Source organism: Anomaloglossus baeobatrachus, chromosome 6 (assembly GCF_048569485.1).
Source record: "Anomaloglossus baeobatrachus isolate aAnoBae1 chromosome 6, aAnoBae1.hap1, whole genome shotgun sequence".
NCBI lineage: Eukaryota > Metazoa > Chordata > Amphibia > Anura > Aromobatidae > Anomaloglossus > Anomaloglossus baeobatrachus.
The window spans coordinates 210,706,883-210,726,596 of record NC_134358.1 but is presented as its reverse complement, the minus strand read 5'-3'; the positions used below and the strand labels follow the sequence as shown (position 1 = coordinate 210,726,596).

Here is a 19,714-nt window from a genome sequence, read left to right as displayed (position 1 = left end):
TCTGTGACGTTGCAGCGACGTCCCGTCGCTGTGTGTGACATCCAGCAACGAGCTGGCCCCTGCTGTGAGGTCGTTGCTCGTTGCTGAATGTCCTGCTTCATTTTTTCGTCGTCGCTCTCCCGCTGTGAAGCACACATCGCTGTGTGTGACAGCGAGAGAGCGACGAAATGAAGCGAGCAGGCAGCAGGAGCCGGCGTCTGGCAGCTGCGGAAAGCTGTAACCACTGTAAACATCGGGTAACCAAGGGAAGACCTTTCCCTGGTTACCCGATATTTACCTTCGTTACCAGCCTCCGCCGTTCTTGATGCTAGTGCCGGCTCCTGCTCTGTGCACATGTAGCTGCAGTACGCATCGGGTAATTAACCCTATGTGTACTGTAGCTAGGAGAGCAAGGAGCCAGCGCTAAGCAGTGTGCGCGGCTCCCTGCTCTCTGCACTGTGACATGTAGCTGCAGTACACATGGGGTTAATTAACCCGATGTGTACTGTAGCTAGGAGAGCAAGGAGCCAGCGCTAAGCAGTGTGCGCGGCTCCCTGCTCTCTGCACATGTAGCGACGTTATGATCGCTGCTTCTGCTGTGTTTGATATATTGTATAGCAAGGATTTAAAATTTAACTTTTAATAAATATAATAATAAAATAGATCAAAGTGCAAAGTGAAGTACAATAAAAGGAAGGATCTCACCCAGTTCTTCTCCTGAGGGATCCACACCACTGTATAGACCAAGGCACAGAAAATGGTGACGTAACAGTGATGTCGTTGTCGCTGTCGCTATGTGTGAACCCAGCTTTAGCTTGAGTGCAGATTTAGATCACCAATCAATCACACTTCAGCCGAATTGCTGGTGGCCAAGAGACCTTGGCTCAGGAACCACTTGCCCTGGACAGCACTTTAAAATATCTATATAAATTATCTGTTGCTATTATATGGATCGAATGATAGATCCACAAATTAGTATGCACAGCACTTTAAGGCGTCCTGTGATTATACAGCACAACTGCACTTTATGACCCATGTTCTGTGTCTGGTGAATTAACTGGCACTAGCCTTTTCATGTAGGGTCAACACCACTATTTAATTACTGTCAAAACTGTCAATAGGCTATAACCCTGACGATTTTTTGACATACTTTTTTGACTACGTTTGCAGTGCAGTGATTATTGTTTGTGCACTCCTACACTCCCAGACTAGCAGCACTTGAATTTAGTGCAGGGAGAGGAGGGCAAGCCGACAGTGAGCGGGGGCGCCACTACGTCCTATTAGGGTGCCAACCTCCGCGGCAAGGTAGGGATAGGTCTGAGGGCATTTGACTATTCCCCGCTCTGCACTGCAGCACTTTTTGTCTTGTATATTTTTATGTATTTTTGTGTGTGAAGTGTTTATATATGGGATATCCAATTTTAATCTAAATTAAATAAAGGCTTGTTTAAGGGTTTCTTTCACGGTTTATCTGCTTAATTATCCCTTAATGATTAATTTACACGGTTTTCTCTAAAGCCAAAGACTTATCTGCAGCCCTTCGCACAAACATAGCTCAGTTACAGCAGTTCTGTCAGGATGCCTACCAACTATTGTGAGAAGCTTGTGGAAGGATATCAAAACTGTTTGACCCTAGTCATACAGTTAAAGGGCAATGGTACCAAATAAGAATGAAATGTATGTAAACCTTTGACTTTGCAGAAAGTAATAAAAAATTCCTTAAAACATTTTCTCTCTCTCATTATTCTGGCATATATAAATAATTTTGGTTCCTAATTGACCTAAAACAGGAAAGATTTATTCTGATTTCATGTGAAATAGTGAGTAAAAAATACATGTGTGGTTTTTAATATAGGGCATGTAAACTTCTAGTTACAACTGTAGCTAAAATGTCTAGTCAGTGTTGGAACAGTCGCAATACCGTCTGTTACGTTTGTGGTGAGTACATGTTTAAGCCTCAAAGATGCACCATGACAGCTCTCAACATGAAAGCCTATCAGCTGTACTTTGGAAGCAAGATTGGCAATCAAGACAAATTCTGGGTTCCTCACATCTGTTGTCCAAGAGAATGCTGATGATCTTAAGCTGGGTTCACACATAGCGACAGCGACATCGCTGTTACGTCACCATTTTCTGTGACGTAAAAGCGACCTTGTAAGTCGCTGTTATGATCGCTACTTAGCTGTCAAACACAGCGACGCAGCAGCGATCATAACGTCGCTACATGTGCAGAGAGCAGGGAGCCGCGCACACTGCTTAGCGCTGGCTCCTTGCTCTGCTAGCTACAGTACACATCGGGTTAATTAACCCGATGTATACTGCAGCTACATGTCACAGTGCAGAGAGCAGGGAGCCACGCACACTGCTTAGCGCTGGCTCCTTGCTCTCTTAGCTACAGTACACATAGGGTTAATTACCCGATGCGTACTGCAGCTACATGTGCACAGAGCAGGAGCCGGCACTAGCAGCAAGAGCGGCGGAGGCTGGTAACGAAGGTAAATATCGGATAACCAGGGAAAGGTCTTCCCTTGGTTACCCGATGTTTACCCTGTTACAGCTTTCCGCAGCTGCCAGACGCCGGCTCCTGCTCCCTGCTCGCTTCATTTCGTCGCTCTCTCGCTGTCACACACAGCGATGTGTGCTTCACAGCGGGAGAGCGACGACGAAAAAATGAAGCAGGACATTCAGCAACGAGCAACGATCTCACAGCAGGGGCCAGCTCGTTGCTGAATGTCACACACAGCGACAGCGACGGGACGTCGCTGCAACGTCACAGAAAATGGTGACGTAGCAGCGACGTCGTTGTCGACGTCGCTGTGTGTGACACCACCTTTAGAGGTTGGCTGAGACGTTCTCGCAATTCAACGCTGTTTGCTGTCTCAATGATATGTTGGGAAAATAAGGATCATGTGACCAACTTCAGTCTAACCAATGTCTCTGGTTTCTCTGCTAACAATAAGAAATCCATTGAATATTCCAATCTGCCTTCAGCTACAAGATCAGTTCCACATGATTACACTATTCCAGTACCAAAGCCAGCAAAGACCTGGAGCCTAGAGGAGGCAGCCGAAAAAGATGTTGCAGTCCCCATGGGTCAGAGATGGGGAACAACACTGATTCAGTCTTTGAGCCATGTATGTCTAGTGAGCCTCATCTTTTAAAACAGTCAGAAGTGAATGACTTGGTCGGGGACATACGTTTGTCAGAAGCAAATAAAGAGTTACTGGTTTCAAGACTTCAAGGATGGCATTTGATCTCACTGGGTACAAAAGTTTCATGATTTCAAAGCTGCCAAAATGACTTACCGTAACTTTTTTTTTTTTTTTTTTTGCTTCTCCACCCACATTGATGGGTTGTTCGCAGCTTTGATTTGTGAGAATGAGCCTAAAAAGTGGTATTTCTTTATTAACGGAAAAGTGTTAAGCCTCAAGGCTGTCTGTTACACAATCCTAATACTCATCCTTCAATACCTATTGGCTATGCTGCATGAAACATGAAAGAAGAAAACATGAAAGAAACAAACAGGAACATGGAACTGTTGTAGAAACACATCAAGTACAGCAACGACAAGATCTAAAAGTAGTGGTACTGCTGCTTGGATTGCAGCTCGGATATACCAAGTACTGCTGTTTCATTAGTGAATTAGACAGCCGTGCTAAGAAGTCACATTACAGAAGAAGGAAGTGGCCACTCCTTAACCAGTTGACTCCCAGGCACAAAAATGTCACACATAAATAACTTGTGGACCCAGCAATGATATTTCTGATTCACTTCACATAAAACTCAGGCTGATGAAAAATTTTGTGAAAGCAATCAACAAGAAAGCAGAAGGTTTTCGTTATTTGAGACAAAATGTCCCCAGGAGTAACCAATGCCAAGATTAAAGCGGGCTTTACACGCTGTGATATCGGTACCGATATCGCTAGCATGGGTACCCGCCCCCATCTGTTGCGCGACACGGGCAAATCGCTGCCCGTGGCGCACAACATCGCCCAGACCCGTCACACATACTTACCTTCCTAGCGACGTCGCTGTGACCGGCGAACCGCCTCCTTTTTAAGGGGGCGGTTCGTGCGGCGTCACAGCGACGTCACAGCAACGTCACTGAACTGCCGCCCAATAGAAGCGGAGAGGCGGAGTTGAGTGAGACGTAACATCCCACCCACCTCCTTCCTTCCGCATAGCGTCCGGGAGGCAGGTAAGGAGAGGTTCCTCATTCCTGCGGCGTCAAACGGAGTGATGTGTGCTGCCGCAGGAACGAAGAACAACTTCGTTACTTGTGCAGTAACGATATTTGAGAATGGACCCCCATGTCACCAATAAGCGATGTTGCACGTTTTTGCGACGATGCAAAAACGCTCATCGGTGTCGCACGCAACAACATCGCTAAAGCGACCGGATGTGTGTCACAAATTCCGTGACCCCAACGACTCCGCATTAGCGATGTCATAGCGTGTAAAGACCCCTTAAGGAAGGTATTTTGTTGGTCCATAAATACGAAACATCATGAATGACAAGCACTTCGAAGAGCTGCTGGTGGAGCCTGAGAAAAATGCTTGGAAATCATTCAGGGATGTTTACAAGAATTTCCTGGGCAACTATTAAGCACCAAACTATATTGTTTTGGTTGACGAACGTCTTGCGCTTACAAAACGATGAAGTGCAACATGTCATTGAAAGTTCAATCTCTGAATTCACTTTTGGAATTCTGCCATGAAAATCAAACATTGCGAGCATTTTCACCAACATATTGCCACAAAGAAAAAGCGTTATCAAGGCTACTAGATTCCATCAATGCTAGTTGACTATTACTAGACACTAATACGGGATGCACTGGACATAGAGTACAAACCAAAATCGGCAGCAAAACACTTTGGGTTCAGTTGAACTAATGCTGTGGATAACATTTCAATGCTATATCAGTAAAACTTGATCTCACCCCAATGCAAACTAGGTTTATAGGCAAAATTTACAAATGTAAATAAACCAAAGAAACTAGACCGATTAACATAGTTTAACCACCTAGAAGAACAAGTGGTTTCTTCTTATTCAACACAAAATCTCGCTTTTAATGTCTATTGTATTCAGATTCAACTCCTTTATAAAAAGCATATTTTGTACATGTTACAACACTTTTGGCTGTTATGACCTCCTGCAAATGTGATGCACAGACTATTATAGACTTCTGGCAGTGTTCCTGAGGTATCTTAGCCCATTCCTCATTGGTAATGGCTTCTAGTTCACTACTCTTCATTGATTTTTAGGCTGCAACAATCATCTTCAAATGCCACCAAAAGATTTCCAAAGAGATTCAAGTAAGACAATGGTGAGACCACTCTAAAATGTCGCAAGACTTCTTCTGAAAAGAAGCCTAGGTGAAATTTAAGGCATACCTGGGATCATTGTTCTGTTTCAAAAGATTCATCTTCCTCAAAGAACAAATAATATTTTCTAGAAATTCACAATACTTGATTGAATCCATCTTACCCTTCACATCATGCAGGTTTTAATTGTCAAAGGAAGCAAACTGTCTCAGAGCATCATTGAATCATTGTCCTATAAGTACAGGGTTCTTTTCAGTGTATCCTTTATTCTTGCTCCTTCAGAGATACAACTGATAGATAGGCTTTGAAAATTCCAGTTTTTGTTTAATTGATTGACAGAACTGAATCCCAAAAGTTATGTTTCTTATTTATATTGTTTTAAAAATATTGGAACTCTGTGCTTTTTAGTTCGTAGAAATGTGTATCTTGGAGACCAGGCATGGAGATCTTTATCATTTAGTATGCATCTCAGTGTGAAAACTTTCTATTTGTAATTTTCTTTGTTTATGCAAGGCAATGATCTCTTCTTTTAACAAACCAAGCATATTAGTGAACTGGAGGCCACTGCCCATGAGGAAAGTGCTAAGTTTTCTCAGGAACGCTGCCAGGAGCCAATGTCTCACTATACATCTGATATGCAGCAGGTCATAACAGCCGAAGATGCTCTCCTAAGTACTAAAGAAACTTGCACACACAACCCATATACGTTAAAAATGATATTTTATTGAATCAAATTAAAATAACCAATAATTACATAAAATAAGCAAGAGATCTAGGAGAAAGGGACGTCTGTCACACATATTCATATTAAAATATATCTTGAATAAGTATAATAAGTAACTAAGGCGAAAAGAATCAAGGTAGCAACTAGGTATAAATAAAGCAGCATAGTAGAAATATAGCAGCACAATACCAATAGTGCAAAGAATGTAACACCACAATAACAAATATATAAATATAGCAGTAAAATAGAAATATAGCAGCAGAATAGTTAGGTATAATTGGTGCATACAATGTAATACCAAAGTCCCTGTGCAAATAATGTGGTAATTTATAGATGCAAACTTTAGCTAAAGTATATCAATCGGACTTGTGTGAGGTCCTACACTTGGGAATGGTAATCAATGGTTAGTGTGCTACCTGCGTTAGACAAAAGATGTCCAATATGTGGAAAATCCACTGACATAGTGGAAAAGACGTGGTGTGTGGACGTCCTCGCCCTCTACGCACGTTTCCATCCTTCTTTAGAGGCCATTATTTTAATTTGCTTCAATAAAAAATATCACTTTGAACCTATATTGGCTGTGTATGTACCTATATGTATCCCTTCTGGATATTCAGCAGATGTTGTCAGATTCATGGTGCTTCCATTAAATAAGTATAATAGTCATCTAATAGACTACTAACATGTTACTATTTGTACTGTATTCTAAAGACAATAAAATAAGTATGTTATGGAGGGTCCACAGAACAACTGTGTCCAAATATAATAAAATATCTTTTGATATATTCAGATATATTTAAAGGGAACCTGTCACCAGGTTTTGCCCTTATGGGCTGCGGACACCACCAGTAAGCTCTTATAAGAGCTTACTTGTGGTGGCCTCAGCTCACAAGAGATAAACCTGTTGACAGGTTCCCTTTAATAAAGCCTACAACTGTGAAGATAATTTGGCATCCGAATGTTCCATGTTGTATCTTGTTTTTAACGGACAATTGACATACCTGTTTTCTCTGAAGTCCTGAGAAAGACCATGTCAGCTGGGATTCTTTGATTCTGCAAATAAATAAATGGTTGAATAAAAAAATAATTCCGATCCAGATATGCTATATGGTTCTAGCATCCAAAGGTCGCAAACAGGATTGAAATGCAATTAAAATAGGATTTATCCTGGTACTTTATATTCTGCATTTGCAATTTAGAAATCAATATTTTAAAAAATTATACAATAAATAAGTAACAGTTAAGCCTCTCAGGTACTTCCAATTGGTGAAGCGTCTGTACGCACAATGAATATTAATGAAGGCCGAGTTTTTTATCGTGTGTAAATTTGTGCAGATTGTAATAGTTAAAAATCCCACGCTGAGCAGACTGCCCTGCTCTATGCCTCAAGAAACAGACAAAATGGTAAGACTGTTCTATTAATTTCTTACAAAATCATAGTTTACTAAAACTAGTGTGGACTTTGTATTGCAAAACCTGGCAATATTCATTACATTTGATAGAGAAAAAGCCTTTCTGTGGGTCCCTGTCTTTGGTTTTTATCCATGACTCATCTAATCAAGGGTCAAGCTCCATAGACCCCAACCAGTTTATTTTGGCAGGGGACATTCTCATTGCCTGCTCAATACCTCTGCGGCTGACACTACAAGAAAAATGTAAGGTACCCATGTGCACTAGGCTTAAGTCGGCCGAATACGGCATCCAACAACAGTCCAATATATATCGGGCCTTCTAATTCTCCCCAAAGATTAGGCATTCATATGATGAATTTTGGTAACTATTCCTTCCATTCTCCATGGAGATAATACCCTGACAGATGATTCTCATAGAGAACACAAGAACGTTCAGCCATGATTAGCATTCCAATGTATGGGATGGTCAGGAGAGGTACACTACAGTTCAAAAGTTTAGGGTCACTTAGATATTTCCTTATTTTTGAAAGAAAAGCACATTTTTTTTCAATGAAGCTAACATTAAATTAAACAGAAATACACTCTATACATTGTTAATGTGGTAAATGACTATTCTAGCTTCCAACATCTGGTTTTTAATGCAACATCAAACATAGGTGTATAGAGTCCTATTTCCAACAACCACTACTCTAGTGTTCTAATGATACATTGTGTTTGCTAACTGTGTTAGAAGGCTAATGGATGTTTAGAAATCCCTTGAAACTCCTTGTTATGTTAGCACAGCTGAAAACAGTTTTGCTAAAAAAGCTAAAAAACTGACCTTCCTGTGAGCTAGTTAAGAATCTGGAGCATTGCATTTGTTGGTTCTATTAAACTCTCAAAATAGCCAGACAAAGAGAACATTCATGTGGAACTTGACAGTCTGTTCTTGTTCTTAGAAATGAAGGATATTCCATGCGAGAAATTGCCAAGAAACTGAAGATTTCCTATAACAGTGTGTACTACTCCCTTCAGAGGAGAGCATAAACAGGCTCTAACCAGAGTAGAAAGAGAAGTAGGAGGCCCCGCTGTACAACTGATCACCAAGAAAAGTATATTAGAGTCTGTAGTTTGAGAAATAGACGCCTCACAGGTCCTCAACTGGCAGCTTCATTAAATAGTTAAATAGTACCCGCAAAATGCCAGTGTCAACATCTACAGTGAAGAGGAGACTCTGGGATGCTGGCCTTCAGGGCAGAGTGGCAAAGAAAAAGCCATATCTGAGACTGCCTAATAAAAGTAAAAGATTAATATGTGCAAAAAAACAAAAACACAGACATTGGACAGAGGAAGATTGGAAAATAATGTTATGGACAAACGAATCAAAGTTTGAGGTGTTTGGACCACACAAAAGATCATTTGTGAGATGCAGAACAACTGAAAAGATGCTGTAAGAGTGCCTGACACCATCTGTCAAGCATGCTGGAGGTAATGTGATGGTCTGGGGTTGCTTTGGTGCTGGTAAAGTGGGAGATTTGTACAAGGTAAAAGGGATTTTGAATAATGATTAAGGGCGTTAAGCCAGAAACGCGTTAACCACGACCATGCCATGTCTGTATTGCACTGAATAAATCACCTGGTCACTCAGCTGGATCGCTTTCCTTCATTTCATACAGCAGCACACTTTAACCCCTTCATAAACTTTGATGTATTGGCATGTCATTGGTTGTGGGTGTCCCTTTAATGCGGGCCTCGCATAACAAGCCCGCATGGTTTCCTGCATGTCGGCTGATCTGATCCGCAGACATGTGCAGCTAACAGGCGTCGGTGGAACTCCGATCCACTTGTGCCTGTTAACCAGTTAAATCCATTGTCAATATCTGACAGAGGGATATAACGCACACATGCAGTGAGAGTGAAAAGAAAGAAAAAATGTCTGAAAAAAGTTTTAAAAATTATCGAACCCCCCCCCACAAAAGTTCAAATCACCTCCCTTTTGTGTCATTAAAAATAGAACAAAAAAGGATACAAATAAAATATTTGGAAACGTAATGTTCAGATATGCCCGATCTATCAAAATATAAAATAAATTAATCTGATCGGTAAAGGGCATAAAGAGAAAAAAAAAATCAAAACTTCAGAATCATGGGGTTTTTGGTCGCCACAACATTGCAATAAAATGCAATAAGAGGCAATCAAACCAACACATTTATGCAAGAATGGCATACCATATTTTTCGGACTACAAGATGCACTTTTTTTCACCCAAATGTTGGGGGAAAGTGGGGGGTGCTTCTTATAGTCTGAAGGGCTGTGGGGAATGAGGGTGCTGTGGTGGAGCGGGTCATCGGCGGCACGAGCAGGCTGTATCACCGCCTGCCGTGGCCATGTGGGCCCACTCATTTCATATGCAAGCCCATCCTCCCGCCCATCATCTCTCAGCGCTGAAGCCGGCGCTACCAGTCGGACCACGTGAACACCCCTGGCAACTACAGCCTGGAGTGATTATGTGCGGCTATATTCACTGCCCCCTGTGCACCATCATCAGCGAGGGGCAGTGAATAAGTACGGTATACTCACCGGTCACTGTTCCCTGCAGCATCGCAATTTCCTCCTGTCTGCCAGCCAGCTGATCTGTGCAGAGAATGGTGAGCACAGCGATTAATTCATTCCTGTGTGCACCGCTAGTCGCAACACACATCAGCGAGCCGGCAGACTGGAGGACATCGCGATGCTGCAGGGGACAGTGATGGCTCCACACAGGTCAGCTGCGCTGCTGCTGGCACAGAGAGGAAGACAAGCGATGCTGCAGGGAGTGAGGAAAGGTGAGTATAAATGTTTATTTTTTTTCAGTGCCATAGGATACAGGCCATATAGCAGATTGGAGTATATCGCAGGATGAGGGCATATACCAGGATGGGGGTATATTATGAGTAGGATGGGGATATATAGCAGGATGGGGTATATTATGAGCAGGATGGAGGTATATTTCAGGATGGGGGTATATAGCAGCATGGGGATATATAGCAGGATAGGGGTATTTATCAGGATGGGGGCTATACCAGGATGAGGGACATAAATACAAGGATGGGGATCATACACAAGGCAGGAGGATCATTACCAGGATGGGGTACCTTAGTAGAGAATTTGGGGACATTACCCCCATAACAGTGTCAGCAGCAGATCCTCGCCCCATAACACTGTGTCATGACCACATTTTTTGCTTAAAATTTTATTTTCCTATTTTTCTCCTCTAAAACCAGGGTGCGTCTTATGGTACGGTGCGTCTTATAGTCCGAAAAATACGGTAATTAAAAACGTCAGCTCAGGATACAAAAAATAAGCCCTTACACAGCCCTAGATCTTGAAAAATTAGAATGCTAATGCATTTGGTATCTATAAACTCGTACTGACCTGGGAAATCATACTGCCAGGTCCCTGTTACCATATAGTGATAATGGTAAAACTAAAAATAATATCGTGGAATTTCATTTTTTTGTGCAGTTTCACCATACTTGATTTTTTTTCCCCATTTTCCAGTACAATATGTGGCAGAATGAATGGTGTCATTCAAAAGTACAACTCATCCTGCAAAAATCTGGCCCTCATATGGCTATATGACAAAAAAATAAATAAAAACCCGTATAGCTCTTGGAAAAACATCAGGGGAAACACAAAAAAAAAAAGAAAAAAATTGCCAAATTTGTAGGCTACTGGCCTGGGAATGGAATGTGTGATAAAAATTAGGTTAGGGTCTCATCAAAAAAGGTATGCATTGTTATCTCTGGTGACACTAACTGGCCCAATTGTGTGCCAAGTGCCTTAATTTTATAAGTGTAATCTTTTAGGCATTCATGTATTAATTTATGTATTCAATGTTTGCATATTTCGTAGCATAAAAATGTATATTGTGTTCTTCGGTTTGTATATAATGAAGTCATAGCAGTTTGCACCTGTTCACATTGGCTAGATTTTGTTAGGAGGTGCATGTCGATCTTTGATTTTTGTAGTAAACATATGTTCTTAAAAAGCATAAAGAAAACAAAAGGTCCACCCCTTGGAACATTAGGCAAATTTAGACAAGGATATATACATTATCAATACAGTAAATGAGGTTTTGTAACTAAGTGTTACGGCTTTGTATTCTGTTAAACTAAACTTTGTTTTAAAAATTAAATAAATCCGTACATATGAAGGAGATGACATTGAAATAGATATCCCTTTCAATGACATAGAAAACAGGCTGATATTAAAAAGAGCAGGCTGACATCCCAAGCCATAGAAATATAAGCAAATGCCACCATCCATCAGTTTTCAACTGCTGATCTTCACACAGGCAATCGTAATTTACACCATCAATTTAAAATTACCAAGGTGCCAATGTAAGAGGAAATAGAACACTTGGTATGGCATGTCATACGTAGATAATTGAAGTAAAAGAGCCACGGGCTACCAGACAATGCAATCTGCTGGTAAGCAACATGATGACATCATAAGAAAAGTGCCATAAAACTCTGCTAGATCGCAGAAGTGGAACAGATGTTCTCGCTGTGTATTTTTATTTAGCAGAGCCAATTCATAGAGAGTGCAAAAGGCTGACCTAAGGCTGCAAAAGCACACTGTGCATTCAGCTATTTACAGATGTTTTATACATCTGCTCATCTTCCTAAAGCTTTCTTGATTGTAAAACTAGCTGTGACATAAAAAGAATGCTTTCAAAGACAATCGAGTCCCATATGTGAGAATACAGTGGCAGACATATTTATTATACCTTCATCACTTGGCAAAAAAAGGAAACAATTACTTAAATACATATTGTGGGGGTCAATCATCAATCAGAGCATGGAAAAATATATGGAGATATATAAAAGTAGAGATGAGTGTATCGATCCATGGAGGATAAAATTCAACTCGATCTGCAAAAAAATGCCCTGTACCATTTCACACATGCTGCATACACAGTGAGCGAGCTAGAGGCGTCAGGCATGGCAGCTCAGGAAACCCCATAATGCCTTGCAGCAATCCATTCATATACTGTAGCTCAGCCAATCAGAGGGCAGTACAACATATAGGGGCCAGCCAAGGAACACTAGTTTATGACTATACTGTGTAGGGATAGGAGCGATCACAGCACACAGGATAGGGAAAAAGAATGGCCTAAAGTGATTTTGGTGTACTACTTCACTGATAATGTATTATATTGAACATGGGAGTGATAGAGTCAAGTGATATACAGTGAATTGTTGTATCACTCTCATCATCACCACTCAGTGTGTGATTTGTGCATGAATACATCTGTGATATAGCAGCCCAACCTTAATAGATTTTTTTTTTTGTTTGTTTTGACAGTGACAGAAAACAAGGGTAGTAGTGATGGCGGCCTCGCAGATAACCGGGAAAGGCAGGTGTAACCGGGTTCTAAAAAAAACAGAAACAAAAACCCAGGTTCTTGCATGGGATTGATCCAAGGTATCTGGCTGGATGCCGGTCCCCATATAGGTCCATGGGGACCAGAATCTGGAGATTAAAAATGGCGGTGGAACGGATAGGGGTATAGGAGTAAGAGGGCTGCATTTACCGAGGCTTCCTGGTGGCTGATTCACTTCCTGGGCCACTCATTACTTTCATTGCATATGCACTGCTTTCCCTGCCCACCGCCATCTGTGATTGGTTGCTGTCAGTCACGCCCCCACGCTGAGTGACAGCATGTCTGACGCTTCCAATCACAGACCCTGTCTGCGGGTCTATATCATACAGTAAAAATAAATAAATATATGAAAAAGTTGGCGTCGGGTCACCCCATATTATGATACCCAGCACAGACAGATAAAGCACACGACTACAGGCTGCAGCATGAGCTTATCTTGGCTGTGTATCAAAATAAAAGGACCCACATGCGGCTTTTTTAATTATTGGGGAAAAAAAAAAACTTATTAAGAAAAAAAACTATTTTGATACCCAGCCATGATAAAGCCCAACAGCTGGAGGCTGGTATTCTCACGCTGGGGAACCCCATGCTTATTGCCCCCCCCCAGCCTAACAATAGCAGACTGCAGCCGCTCAAGATTGCCGCATTCATTAGATGTGACAATCCCAGAACTTTACCAGGTTCATCCCGATTGCCCTGGTGCAGTGGCAATCGGGGTACTAAGGGGTTATTCGCCATTCACAGCTACCAATAATCACTAGATTAGTAATGGGAGGCGTCTATGAGATGAACTTCTGATCATGTCCACTGAGATTACATCAGACGTCTGATACGGTGACAATGGACACAGGTACGCACGTCACTGCTGATGATGCTGGGCATTAAATAGCATGTTAGCACGCCCCTGTGAGCGTGCTAACATACTAAGAGGGCGGACTAGTTGGAGGAAGTAACTCCCTTGCAACTAGTTCCTATGCTCATTAGCATATCATAAAGGATCTTTAGAAATTTTATAACGATCTTTTTATGTATGCTAGTATAGCCTAGAACAGTTAGGCAGGAATTAGCAATATGCACCCCGAACTGCTCGTGGTTCTGGGTGTATAGTGCACCTGACAGGTTCACTTTAATGAAAATGAAACCCAAATGTTTTTACATACCTAAAATAACAAACATAACAGATACTGTTTCCCCAGGTCTAGTGCTACTGCTCCTTTAGTCTGTGTTTTAGGTATGTCACGTTACCACTGCAGCACTGACTCATGTAAAGTGACGACTCCCTACAACAGTGGTGATGTTTCATTTTCTCGTAACTTGCTCCCTATATACTACTGTACTCCAAGCTGTGTGAGGTTTCTTTCTGAATATGAGTGGCCAGAAGGCTACATTGAATTTAGTTGTTTAGAGGCAGAAAACGGAAATGAATCAGAAAGGATATAGAATCGGAGAGTGAGAAAAATTCATGTGATATGTAGTTTTAAGTTTGGGACCAGTGCAAAAGGATCGTCCTTTGTTTAGATGTAAAACACTTTTGAGACCAGGACAGGATACTAGAAAAACAAAGACCAAGTACAGCGAACCTCATAATGATGGTAGTGTACATGAACCCCATAGAATACATACAAAAACTTGTGAACAAGGGGGGGTATTTTTCATGTTTTTTTGGAGTAAGAATTACTGCACCACAATTGTGAAAAAAGTATACAGTTTTTATTATTACAAAAAATACAAAATACTGGAAATCACATGTGATTGCAGTTAATGATTAGACATACATAGTTAAAATCCAATTAAATGAGACAGAGAAATGAAGGTCACAGGGAGGAAGACCGGCTACCCCTTAATTTCTGTGCAGGGAACAGGATAGTTAGATTATATCCCAGATGGCCATATAAATAACCAGAGAAACATAAAAAAATTGTTTAAAAGAACAGAGAGTCCTCAGTGGTTGATACCTTTTAATGGCTAACTGAAAAGATGGTAATAATTGCAAGCTTTCGAGACTACTCAGGTCTCTTCATCTCTTCAACGGGAGAAGCACCTGCGAAACACGTGTCGGGACCGGGTCCACATGTGAGGCTGACAGACTCCCCTCCTTGGGTGCTATACATACCACAGGTAGGTCCTTCAGGTGCCAATCTCCACCATTGTATGAATTTTTTATTATTTTTTTTTGAGATTATGCTATGTACTCACTGGTGGTGATACATACTATTGTGTTCAGGCCCTGATTTGACCTTATCCTGTTGGTTACTTTTCATGTATAAGCACTCCATTACTCTACTATCTTAGGGGATATACCTATGTTTCTCTGGTTATTTATATGGCCATCTGGGATATAATCTAACTATCCTGTTCCCTGCACAGAAATTAAGGGGTAGCTGGTCTTCCTCCCTGTGGCCTTCTTTTCTCTGTCTCATTTAATTGGATTTTAACTATGTATGTCTAATCATTAACTGCAATCACATGTGATTTCCAGTATTTTGTATTTTTTGTAATAATAAAAACTGTATACTTTTTTCACAATTGTGGTGCAGTAATTCTTACTCCAAAAAAACATGAAAAATACCCCCCCTTGTTCTCAAGTTTTTGCAGGACAGGATACTGTATTACAAAAACAAAAAAAAAATCATATAAAGAGACCAATGAATAACATAGCTTTTTTTATAGAGAGGAGTGGATGTTTAGAAAATTCCCCCCAAAATGTGATTTGTGGCAAATAAATTTGCACAAATCACATAGCTAAAAAGCCTCTAATTGCCTATAAAATACGTGTTGAATGCTGACTTCCCTTTTTTAGGCTACCTAAATTGTATAAACGGTCTAAATTGTTTTCCCATTTGGGGGGCTGATGCATGCAAAGTTTATTTGTAGACAGACTTTGTTAAGAAAAAAAAAAAAGCTCGGGCATTTTCACACGGTTGGGCTTCATAATTATTCCTGTTTGGCTAGAAATAGCTTTTTCATACATTTGTCCAAAAATTATCCATATAATTAAAATTGTCTCTCCAGGAAAGGAGACAAACTCTAGCGCAGCGCCACCTATTGGAAGTAGCGATCCTAAAACTCACAAGTGGATTTTTAACAATCCTTTGCATATGACTTAGGATATATATGCCAGATCAGAATCCCAATTTGCAGACACGGTGTTTCGGGGTGCTTGCCCCTCGTCAGTGCAAAGTATGGGGTGTCTGATCTGGCTCTGAGAAGCTATGTGGGGACCACGGGTGGAACACTATTCTCCTTAAGGAGACTTTGCAAGCCAGTCTGGCTGCCAGTAAGGGGACTTATAGCTACAATGCCCCTCTGGGGATTATTCAAATTGTCTCTCCAAAAAAGGAGACAAACTCTAGCGCAGCGCCACCTATTGGAAGTAGCGATCCTAAAACTCCCAAGTGGATTTTTAACAATCCTTTGCATATGACTTAGGATATATGCCAGATCAGAATCCCAATTAGGGAGACAAAACTGACATATTGTACGATTTTCAATGTGAAGATTTAATGGCAATTTAATCATAAGTGGAGAAATTATCCCTTTTGGGGGATCTGAAACTGTTTTTCAAATCATAAAATAATTAGACAATTACAAAAGCCTTTTATTAAGCTGGTCAAGAATTATCCCCAGTTATGACTTGTCAGCTGTTTCTCAATTTTCTCAAAAGTAAATTAACATAAGCATACATTTCCCAGCATCAGTAGTACCGTCTAGCACTGTAATACACAGTGGGCAGCAAGTAGCTGTGCAACTTTTGAGGTTTTGCTGTGGAAGTAGTGTACCGAGTTAAAATGGGGTAGGCAAGGAGCTGTTTGGCAGTTTAGGGACAGCAACCACAGCCCTGGCAGCAGTAATACTGCAGTATAGATAACATGATCAACAGTAATTAAATATTTAGTAGAGTTGTCATTCGGCTCTGGTAAGGAGTGGCTTGGCAGTTTAGGACAGCAGTACAGTCGAAAACTCTATAATAAAAAAAAAAAAAAAAAAAAAAAAAGTGTGCAGCTAGGAGGTATGTGGCTTGAGGCTGTGCATTCGATGCAGTAAAAGCATCATGGTAGCGACTAGCGAGTTAAGACTGGGCAGGGAAGGAGATGTTTAGGACCAGTAATCACATCCCCCGTAGAAGTAGTACTGCAGTATAGATAATAATAATAATAATAATAATAATGTTATTATTTAACACAGGTCTACAAGGATTAAATTGTTTGAAAATTGAGGTGATTTTTATACACTTTCAATCACTGAACTCTCCTCTCTGACTCCACAGGCTTTTCTTGCACCATACTTTGACCCCTTTTCGTAACCTTTGGTGGATAATTTTGGTGTCATTAGATTGGTTAAAAATTATTGGACGCTGTGCTGCAATTGGCTGCTGTGGGCAGAGAAGATTTCCTTAACCCAGCTTCCAGAGTGTGGTAGCGTCCATAGCATCCAATCATATCACAGCTTTTTTTCACAGCTCAAAGTAAATAATTTAATCAGAGACTTGGACCTCCCTAAACATTTTGTAGCACTCTTAGCTGTTGCTCTCAGTAGGTTTAGTAAAATTGCGAGTGCATATTTTTCCTTTCTCAGTATAAAGAGTTAGATCTAAAAAATATGCACTCGCACTTTTACTAAACCTACTGACGGCAATAGCTACATTTCATTATCCAGCTGCCATCTACCAAACTGGCTTTTGAATATACTTAAAAGCCAGTGTATGTGTGTACTTATAGCAGGATAAGGCACAGCCACAGTGTAAGAGATGTTGAGGTGCACTTGTAGGTTTCCACACCATATGTCCAGAGAATTAGAAACAAGGCACTCTCAAATGGTGATACAAACGAATTTATTCCATAAGTCTTAAAGCAACATGTGACGTTTCGGCCAGGTGGCCTTCATCAGACAACTTGTTATTAAGACATTTGAGAGTGCCTTGTTTCTAATTCTCAGTGTATTGTGTGTACACAGAAATTGCCCAGTTGTAAGATTTTGAAAACGAAACTGACAAACTAACCAATAAATTTATAGAAAAGGGGTACAATAAAGTACTTCTAAATGAAATCCGGCAAAAAAATTAAAGAGAACCATAGAACTAAATTACTGCAGGAAACTAGTACAATCAATGGAAATGCCCATAATAGTGCAGTATAACGTACAGACAAAATTTAAACAATTATTGTTAAGAAATATTGGGACATACTGAGAGACGAGAAGGTTATGGGGTATCTTCTACCTTTCCACCCAAAATTTATATATATAGGAAAGCAAGATACATACGTAACTTGGTGGTACCCACTGTCCAAAAATTTGAGGTAATCAACAAGGGTACTATATCAGGCTATTTGAATCTAAACGGCTTTTATCCGTGTAAATTTTGTTGGGGAAAATACTCTATAAAAATAAAACATTTTCTTAATGGAAATACTCTGATATAAGCAATTTTATAACTTGCCAAACAAGAGGGGTAATCTACTGTTTTCAATGCCCATGTAGCAAAAAGTACATAGGTCGTAACAACAATGCGACCTTTGTACCAAAGACATGGTGAACATATTCACAATATAACTAATAAACGTACTAGTCACCCCATTGAAACATGCAAGTTCTTTTGTAAAATCCCAAGTATGGAGGGTTAAGAAAGATTGGCGAGGGAGAGACTTCATTAGAAAAATGTCAAGGGTAGAAAGTCAGTTGATATTTGAATTGGACACATTAAAACCAAAAGTTTTAAATAATGAAATAGAGTTCTTTGCATTTCAGTAGATATCAGTATAAAAGGATAAGCTTCATGGAACTGAACTACCCTTGAGGAAGGAAGCTGGATTCTTCCAAAATGTTCGGTGGAAACAGTTTAGTTCAGCAACAGCACTCACGTCTCAGCGGCAGGCAGAACGCCACAGAGATACAAGCCAGCTCACAAATCATCTAGGAGCCATAAGCAGGTCCGAAACTGCGGGAGGAAACCTGACTGCTCTAAAGGCCCCGTCACACACAGAGATAAATCATTGGCAGATCTGTGATTGCAGTGAAATCATGGACATATTTTTCCATTTGTACACAGCCACAAACTTGGCACTGATTGTCCACAATTTCACTGCAACCACAGATCTGCCACAGATTTATCTCTGTGTGTGACAGGGCCTTAAGTGTCAATGTACCTAACCTATTAAGGGAGGATGGTTTTCAAAGCCAAGTGCGGGTATACGGAGAAGGACATGGGCAGATGGGTCCTGGTGTATCGTAAGATCTAAACACCCCTTTACGCCAATTTCACCAGCGTATTATGCATATTCCCCTCATAATCCACATACATGTGAGGTGCTTGGCCAAGTGCAGGTATATGGAGAAAGATATGGGTAGATGGGACCTGGAGTATCGTAAGATCTAAACACCCCTTTAGGCCGATTGCACTCCTACAAATGTACATAGATGTAAGGTGCTTAGCCAAGCTTTAGTCACTGGAGAATTTCAGCATCCCTGCTGAAAAGCGTGATAATTTGAGCACAAAAAGGACATAAGCAGATGAGACCTGGAGTATCGTGAGATCTAAACACCCCTGTAGGCCGATTACACCAGCGTATTACGTATATTCCCATCCTAATACACATACATGTAAGGTGCTTAGCCAAGTTTTAGTCACTGGAGAATTTCAGCATCCCTGCTGAAAACAGTGATAATTTGAGCACAAAAACCAGTCCATAAATGCAGGAATAACTACAATAACAGTATGGTGGACACACTGAAGAGACAATTCTAAACCGGTCTTAGCTGAATTAAGACAGTCAATGATTGTTTCATCCTCTGTGGCTTCTATAGCTGCTGCTACCAAGTGACTGAATTAGTAGTGCTATAAGCAACACATTTAGTGACTTTAAGTGTAATCT

General features: G+C 40.7%; 1 protein-coding gene across 2 annotated transcripts in view; it reads right to left on the bottom strand.

Moving 5' to 3' along the window:
• Window positions 1–19,714, bottom strand: part of ATP9B (ATPase phospholipid transporting 9B (putative)) — a 441,649-nt gene that overhangs the window by 329,671 nt on the left and 92,264 nt on the right. For both annotated transcript variants that reach the window (XM_075314650.1, XM_075314649.1), the window contains exon 7: window positions 7,029–7,080. In XM_075314650.1, the coding sequence (XP_075170765.1) occupies window positions 7,029–7,080 (52 nt within the window). The remainder of the gene's footprint in view (window positions 1–7,028; window positions 7,081–19,714) is intronic.